This window comes from Hordeum vulgare, chromosome 1H (genome assembly GCF_904849725.1).
Source record: "Hordeum vulgare subsp. vulgare chromosome 1H, MorexV3_pseudomolecules_assembly, whole genome shotgun sequence".
NCBI classification, from domain to species: Eukaryota; Viridiplantae; Streptophyta; class Magnoliopsida; order Poales; family Poaceae; genus Hordeum; species Hordeum vulgare.
The window spans coordinates 420,466,592-420,475,369 of NC_058518.1; the positions used below are offsets into that span (position 1 = coordinate 420,466,592).

Sequence of the window (8,778 nt, forward strand, 5' to 3'; positions counted from 1 at the left end):
GCAGTTCAAGAAGAAAACATCAAGCTCATGTTGGTGAATGGGTCTCTGGCTCCGAGTTTGATCACCACTCCGAGAGAAGTTATCACTCCAACTCCGACTATAGTCAAGATGAAGGTGTTGCCGGGATTGCGCTTATTTCCACCAACTCCGAGAGAAAGTAGGAGGCGAGACCCGGGTGCCAGCCTCTCTGGCTGGCCATGGCACCCGCCGGCTGTCAGGTCTTGTCCGACGCGCGGCCCGCCGACCGTGCGCCTCAACGGCTAACGCGCCGGTCGTCATGGAGTAGGTAGTCGGCTAGTCGTGTTGCGTGTTGGCAGCTTCCATGAGGGCGCAGATGCGCTCTTGCTGCGCGTTGTTGGTCGACCTCTTAAGCCCTGCCAGCTCCATGAGGGCGGCCTCGCTGCTCGCATGTTCCTGATTGGGGTGTCGTAGACGGGACGACCACCGACGAGCTCCTGCCGGCGGCGCCGCCATGACGCCGCACGTCCGCTAGCCGGTTGGGCCCGGGGGCAGCCGGTGTGAGGCCGTGGGCTGCGTTGAACTCGTGTCGAGTGGCCTCCACCGCTTTCGCCACGCGGAGCAACTGCTAGTGATGGCTGTCGAGTTCCACGGTAGCAACCGCGGGGTCGGCCACCACAGGAATGGGCGTGCGTAGCGTGTCCATCATGGCACGAAGCAGGGTTCGGTGCCCGGACGCACCGCCTAGCGAGATGGCGGTTAGCACCTCCACGCGGTTGCACAGGTCGTCGAGGTCATTGGAGAGGTTGCTGTCGCTAGAAGGCGGCAGCTTGTCGCAGCTGAGCACCTCGGCGAGGTACTTATCGGTTACGACCGCTACGTAGACGCGATGCGAGCTGAAGGAGATGATGGAGCCGTAGACGGGGAAGTTCGCGTTCTCGAGACGACGGGCATTGTCGTTGATGCAGTCGAGCGCACCATAACGCACGACCAAGCCGTGCGCCACGCGCTCGACGGAAGGGGTGAAGGGTCCCGCCAAGAACATTACTCCAGCCGACATCGATGTCGGCCCCACGATGGGCACCAAATGTCATGCTATTTCCGCGGCAGATGCCAGGGATGGCTTAGATCGTGGTTTGGGGCCGACGGGCACCGACAACGTCTAGGAACGGGCGTAGGCGCAAGACACATGATGCCGATCTATCCAGGTTTAGGGCCCTCCGGTGAGGTAAAACCCTAGTCCTACCCGTGTGACTATATGAGATCACAGTACAAATGGTGCTCCTCGAGCTGCTCGTGAGGAGGGAGACGGAGCCCTTGTTGCCGGCCTCGCTACCTCGATGGTGTGTGTAGTTCTGGGGTCTAAAGGTTCGCTGGTTGCTTATGGGTGTGCCCCTCTCTGGGGGCTGAGATGAGGCTTTATAGTGTAGCGTGAGATGTACAATTGTGCGAAAAAGTAGGAGGCAGGACCCGACTGCCAACCTCTCGTCGGCTGTCGGGTCTTGTCCAATGCGGGGCCAGCCGATCGTGCGCCTCAACAGCTAACGTGCCGGTTGTCAGGGAGTTGGTAGGGGTAAGCATGGCTACATGATCGTCTCGCCCAGTCAGCCTCGATGGTGACAGGGGTCTGTAGCCTCGCTAACCCTTACATCATTGCATGGCCACGCCGAGCTTGTCAGCACGCACAGTGGTCACGAGCGCCTCTGCATCGGGTTTCGTCACCGTACGTCGATACAGTTGGATGGGACAGGGGCTGACGCCGGACCAGCCGGCCAAACCGAATGCCGCCAGTCGACCGTGAGCGCGTTGATCGGGCGGGCTGGCGGGCTGGGGGGGGGAGTAGTTGGCCCCAAATATCTTGGAGATGGATTCCTTCTGCTTGGGTATACCCGGGGCCATATCCCCGTCAAACACACTACTATTTAGATGCAAATTCTAGTCAGAATATATATATCATTTCAAACAAATGATATGAATAACTGGAACCTAGTTTTCTTATCAGTAAGTAGCATAATAAGCAAGCAGCATCCCAGACTGATGCCAAAGGCTAATCCGTCAGGGTATGTGCCTGCTAGATCCCATTTTTTCATGAAAATAAAGGTAGTCTGGTTAATTATACGCAGCCCTGAAAGTAGACATTTATCATAGCCCAGAGAACCCCAACACAAGTTCTCTTATCAACACAAGTTCTCTTATCAACACAAGCTCGCAGTCCCAGCCATGGTACCACCTTCCCTGAGGAAGCAAAAGTACCACCTTCCCTGAGGAAGCAAAAGTAAACTGGTTTTGCACCCCTGTTTCAACATTCCAACCTGATCTTCTTCACCTCCCAAGCACGCCCGCTTAGAGGACAGACATCCTCCTCTTGGAGTTGAACACCTGCTGCGCATTGCCAAATCTCCCTGCCATCATTTGCTCACGCAGACTTCGATTAAATATGCCAGTACCAGACACCACGGAAGTTCTTCTTGCTGGAGCAGGTGAACCAAGAGCTACTCTTTTCTGGATACTGAAGCATAGCTTGCTGGCATTTCCAGAGCCTGACTGCAACCTCAACTTCTGCTGTGGAGACAAGATATTGTTCCTCGACTTCCGCATGGACAGCGCTGGAGGGCTTGAGAACCTGCTGCTGCTGCTGCTGCCAAACTCCATTCTTATAAACTTTCCTCTGACATCTGGAGTTGCATGTACTGCTGGCTGTGGTGTTTCTGGAATTGAGTTAAATGTAGCCTGTGGTCGTGCTGTTCTTGACATTTGGACATGGGACAGTCGTGACATTGCCTTCTCAGGAAATATGGACATCCGCTCTCTCTCGCTTGGTAGGATCGCGATCGAGGATCGCCTCTTAGGCTGGAGAGGGATCTGTCGCATCGTGGGAACTAAAGATACACGCCGTGCTTTGCCAACAGCCTTGTCCACAACGGTTTTGTTTGTCATAGGGACGTTCTCTTTGTTCTGAGCTGAAGATCCCTTACCAGCAAACCTCAGTCTGGAAGGGCCTGAAGGTTGTGGCATGTTGTTGCTTGGTGGTCTCTGCCTCATAGGAGCAAGTGGTGGTCTCTGCCTCACAGGAGCAGCAAATGATGGCTTCGTGGATTTATTCGTATCCCTCGCAGCCTTCTTCTCATTAGCTAATTCGTTCTCCAGCTCTCTAGCCTGTACAAATGGAAATGTTATAAACACAGACCAGAATAGGAAAATACATGCTGATGAGTTCTGCAGGCTTGCTCAAGCAAGCAGAACTGAATCTCTTACTTACCCGCTGCTGATGAGTTCTGCAGGCTTGCTCTGTCTCCCTTATCTGTTGCACAACATTCGTAAAAACTTAGTTCCATATATGACTTGGTTTTTAGTCTGTCAGTTAGCAATTATGGTTGGCACAACATACCTTTTCTTGAAGAGCTCTGAATACACTCTCACGAGAAGCATACTTGAGTTGCATCAGTTGCAAGCTTTCGTTCAACTTCGCATTTTCCTTTTCCTCATGACAGAGTTTTTCGGCCTGGAACAATTTCCAGTTAATACAATAGCTGAATCATGTTATAATTATTCAACAAGGTCAGAAATGAAGTACCATCTGCTTGAGCTTGAAATTTTCAGCTGGATCCACTTGCTTACGAGCAGGGCCATATTCAATAGCTCGAACTCTACTAGCAAAATTTAACGAGCATAGAGTTTCTCCTGAATCTGCAGAGCTTGGACTTATCTGCACAAACATAAGTGTCTTGCAATCTCCACCTGCAACAGTCAATGGTAGTGGTAAGTGGTAACACTCTTTATCTCTTCATTTTTGTCTTTGGACATTCCAGTGCGTAAGCACGTTCAATAGAAGGAGACACAATCATAACCATAGCTAGAAAAAAATCAGTGCACTTGAATAACTCTTTTAGAAAGTCACTTACCTAACGAGCTTTGGAGCAGATGAGTTAGCTTGGAGTTCCTACATTTGACAACAAAAAGTAGTGGTAAATCTCAGCTGAGGGTATGCTTCTTTAAGTAACTGAGCAAGGCAGATGTTGAAGCATGTGGATAATGAATAAGACTGACCGATATGGGATGTGGGCATTTTTGGAGGCAAGGGCAGCGATAACATCACCCAGTGCAGAGAGTGATTTGTTGATGAACTTTGCCTCCTTCAGCCTCTCTCCTTCTACTTCAGTTTTAGCCAAGCGCTCACTTCCAGCAAGGTCAACCAACCACATGTGGCTTCTGCTCCTTTCCCCAGTCACCAAATGCTCACTTGTAACGGTGACCCTAACCAAGCTGTAAGTGCAACAGAAGTCCAGATATCATTATCCCAATGCTGAAATAATGTCATTAACTTGACTCTAGTTGCTAACAGTCAATCATGAGTAGAATGAGTGTCATACTAGTGTAGAAATGATACCTATGGGAGCGACTGCTCAGTTCATTGGCACTGGTTGATCCAACAGATCTATTTCTAGCCCCAGCTTTCAGTTTCTCCCACACACCATCTATTGTAGAAATTGGAGCTTCAATCAGGCCAGGCACCTCTTGTGCCCCATCAGCACTTTGCTTTATGTCCAACCTTCAGATGCAACATGATATTAAGTTCCATTCCTTACTACAGAGTCAGGATAAATGATAAGAAAGGAGATGTACCTTTTTGATGTTTGTTCAGAGTTTTCATTAAGAAGGTCCCTGATTTTTTCATTATAGACTTCCAAGATACTCACACCAAATGAGTATGAGACGGATGAGCTTCTCTCCTCTGACATCCTGAACAGTTCTTCAAGAGCCCTGTAGTTGACACCCCTATTCTCTGGAACACCTTCCATAGTGAAGGTTTTCCCTGTTCCAGTTTGCCCATATGCAAAGATGCATACGTTGAAACCATCCATCACTGACCTCACGACTGGCAGGCTCTCAGCAAATACAGCCTCTGAAGGAAACAATTAGAATAAAACTCATTAAATTGAACATCCTTCAACTATATAATCATCTGTAAAATAGATTCAGAGAAGGAATATATATGGCATTAGTTCAATCAAAACCCATTAAATTCAACATCCTTCAACTATATGATCATCTATAAAATAGATTCAGAGAAGAAATGCATGTGCCATTAGTTCAATCAAATTATTACTAAAATATGTTGCCTGGGATATGCAATTAACCTCCATTTCATATCACAAAGCTATGAATTTGGAACATAAGTTAGGGTATATGTGAAGCAGAGTAAGGACAGTAAATACCTTGATCATCAGCCTGTCCAAAAACATGGTCAAATTTAAAGGTCTTCCTCTCTTTTTCCGTGGGAACAAACTGAAGGTCCATCTCCTGGGACGGATCAACCTGAACCACTGATGAGCACCCATGGGAGATCTCATCGGAACTTAAAGGGCGGCACCGGCAGAATACCCTGATGTTTCCCCTCAGCTCGATGAGTTCATTGTACAAACGACGCCGCTCTGCACACTCCGCCGTGTACTTCTTCATCAAGCCGTCAAACCTTGGTGCACACTCCTCGGCACACTTTGCCACCTGCTGTTTATACCTCTCCATCAGGATGTTGTGCTTATCCATCAGGATGTTGTACCTCCCACCTACAGGTACAAGACCAAATGTCAGTGATTCTGCAAGAAATTAAGCGAATATGTTTCACCATCCATCCTTAGGAACTGGAGGTGTGTATGATGCTTGACTGTGTACCTAGGAACTGGAGGGCAGCAGGGCAGTCGGGAGTTGCGATCCCCTTCAGCCGCGGAGATGGGATAAGACAATCATCTGCTTGATCCCCAAATTCCTGAAAGAAGAATTCTAGAAATCATTGGCACAGAACACAAACAATGGGGCAGATATAAAGAAGGGAACGCTCAGGATTCATAAATGTTAGGAGCTAAGAAATTCACGAGATCTGAGCGCAAGAATCCAAAATTCCCCACCTCCAAGAAGCTGCGGAGAGCCTCCCCTTCTCCTCCTGCAACAGCCGCCTCCGCCTCCACAACCCCCTCCTCAACGGCGGGCTGTTCCTCCACCACCTCCTCAACGGCGGGCTGTTCCTCCACCACCTCCTCGCTGGCCAGCACCGCTTCCTCGCCTGACACTGTGGACAAATCCCGCATCGTCAAGACGGATAGCCCCAAACCCTAGCCCTGAATTGCTTGCAAACAGGAACAAGGAGCCTACCTTCGGGATGCTGGGGCACCGGCGCAGCGGACGCGGGCGACGGCTGCGGCGCAGGGTTCGAATCCGTATGGCGGCTCGGGCTCCGGTGGTCCACGGACTCCACGGCGCAGAGCTCTTCCTCGCCTGCCAAAAGAAAACCCTCGCCATGAGACAAATCAAGCGAACCCAACACCTCGGTATCACCCCACCACCGAACCCCAGATCCGCGCGTGCGTACCTTGTCGCGGCTGCCGTAACGGAGACGTCGGCGGCGGCGAGGGGGAGGAGGCGTCCGGATCCGCTCCCATCGCCGTGATCTGGGGCCGGAGCGGGAGGAGCGGAGATCTTCGGGTCGGGGAACCGGGGGGTTCGGGGACGGAGATCGGAGGGGGAGACGAGATTGGGGAAGGAGACGAGAGAGAGAGGGGGGAATGTGAGATTTGGGCAGCGGCGGATTCGATTTTTGAACTTGTAGAGGTTTGGGATTGGGGCTGGTTACTGCTGAGACGACCGTTGGGGATGGGATGGGATTTTATTGTTGGCACAGCCACCTCGCCCTCTCTTGCTCTCGCTTTGACGAAAAAGAAAAAACTGTGGACTCGAATGGATAACTCCCTCGGTAAGACTAACTTTAATGGGCGACTCATTTCGTCCGGGTAAACGTTTTCCTTCGACGCGTCAACGAAAGTAACACGCCGGTTGCTCGTTGTCCATGCGTCTCACGCACGGGTGCGACCGCGATCGTTTAAATTTGCTACAACCGACGTACAAATTTATTACATTTGTTCACTAAAAAGTTGCATATACATTTGGTTGCAACCTCAGTTAATCGAATTTTTTGCTATAACCGGCATCATTTTTTGCTGCAACCGTTCACTAAAAAAGTTGCATACACGTTCGTCAGAGTTGCAACCCGAGTTCACCGGATTGTTTTGCTACAACCTTTATTCTGTTTTGCTACCACACAACATCAGCTTCGTTTTTTTGTTACGACCACGTTGATATTTTTTTGTTATAACTATATTTTTGTTGCAACCGTGGACGAAAATTGCTGCATCGTGGACAAAATTTGTTGCATCGAGAAATTTTGCTACATGGAGATCCAACGGTGCGGCCCACGTGCAGCTGGCGGATCAGGCGGCCCGTGCGCGGCCGGCCAAGAGTGTTTACCAGCGCGCCGGCGCAAAGCACTGCCCTTTCGTCCGCGGCCGTCCGTTTGGGTTCGCGCGGACAAAAGTAATAACCCAACGTGTGGACCCATTGCTAAAACGCTTCCGCGCCGACCCATTTTCAGCTCAAATTTGGGATTGAAATGGGTCGGCGCGGACGCGCGCCCTTTCGCTGTCTGCATGTGGCCGGCCTGACCCACTTGTCACATATCCACACATCTACCTGTGTCTGCTTATTTAATTCGCTGGCCCACCCCACTCATCTTTCTCCCATTATTATATTGACACACTGCTGCTGCCCACTTGCTTCTTGTTGGATGCATGTGCCGACCCATTAAAAAAGCAGACACAGACAGGCCGACGGACGACCCAAACGAACGAAAAGCGGACAAAATCGCCGTCTATTTGGGTCGGCCAGTTGGAGTTGCTCTAACTCTCTCGCTCACAGGTGGGTAACTCTCCCTCGGCTAGCTGGATAACTTTCGCACACGGTGGTTTTTTGGCGCTCATACGTCTGCCGCCGCACGAACGACAATCTTTTTCTTGAGCTCAAACTCAACTCCACATGATTACAAGCTGCACGCGGAGCTGCTCATATGGTCGTGCGTTCTGACACGCTGCCCTGTGCACCGAGCGCTCCCACTCTCGCACCCCCCCCCCACACACATCCCACGCTCCACGATCAGGCGCCAAGCGCGCGCGCATGCGCTCACACGACCTGGTCCAGCGCCCGACGTGGTCTATGATCCGCACCTTGCGCCAACAACCTCTGAAAGTGCGTTATATCGACTAGAGGGGGTGAATAGGAGATTTTTAGAATTTCATCACTGAGGAAATTCCTTTTGTGTAAATTCCTCACTAATGACTAACTTACAGCGGAAACAGTAAAGGATCAGAAGTGCAAAGTTTCACAACAGCAGTTTTTCAGTGTGAGGAATGTGAAAACTGATTGCACTGTGAGCAGGCAAGCAGAACACATATGAGAATTAACTAGCGTGAAGAATTTGGGGTTGAGGAATTTCATAGAAAGTCTTCAGCAAATTCTTCAAACAGTAACAGTGAAAGTCATCAACACAGAATCTGGGGAAATTAGGAGTTGAGGAATTAGAACCCGTTTCACAGCGAAGACTGTAGTTGATGACCCAGTTCCAACTGTTGTGACAGTTGTACATATGGTTTGGACCGGCTTGGTATTGAAACCAAAGGACACACATTCCCTACCGTATTCTCCTTGGGCTAAGAACACACAGTCCTCGCCCAACACTCGTGGTAAGTCTTCAGGGCAGACTTCCAAACCCTCACAAACTTGGTCACCCGACGATCCACAATTGACTGCTGGATTGCTCTAGACCATGACGCCTAACCGTCTGGAGGATGCACAGTCCTCAAAGGTAAAAGGCTTCAGTCCCACACAGGAACAACTTCTTCAATGATGCTCAATCACTTGGTTCTAGGTCTGTGGTTTGGTGTTTGGGGTTTTTCCTCACTGATGAATTACTCTCGAAGACTGTAAGGAATTGGG

At 50.3% G+C, this 8,778-nt stretch overlaps 1 protein-coding gene across 1 annotated transcript; it reads right to left on the reverse strand.

Annotated features, from left to right (window-relative positions):
* Nucleotides 1-2,071: 2,071 nt before the first annotated feature.
* On the reverse strand, nt 2,072-6,566 carry LOC123441998 (kinesin-like protein KIN-14J). The gene is made up of 13 exons (XM_045118138.1): nt 6,326-6,566; nt 6,109-6,231; nt 5,865-6,025; nt 5,632-5,725; nt 5,175-5,525; nt 4,582-4,861; nt 4,346-4,507; nt 4,006-4,221; nt 3,861-3,898; nt 3,533-3,696; nt 3,347-3,460; nt 3,218-3,259; nt 2,072-3,114 (listed from the first exon to the last, which is right to left on the reverse strand). The coding sequence occupies exons 1-13, from the start codon at nt 6,393-6,395 to the stop codon at nt 2,302-2,304; spliced, it is 2,628 nt and encodes an 875-aa protein (XP_044974073.1). The 5' UTR covers nt 6,396-6,566; the 3' UTR covers nt 2,072-2,301.
* Between the last annotated feature and the right edge of the window lie 2,212 nt (nt 6,567-8,778).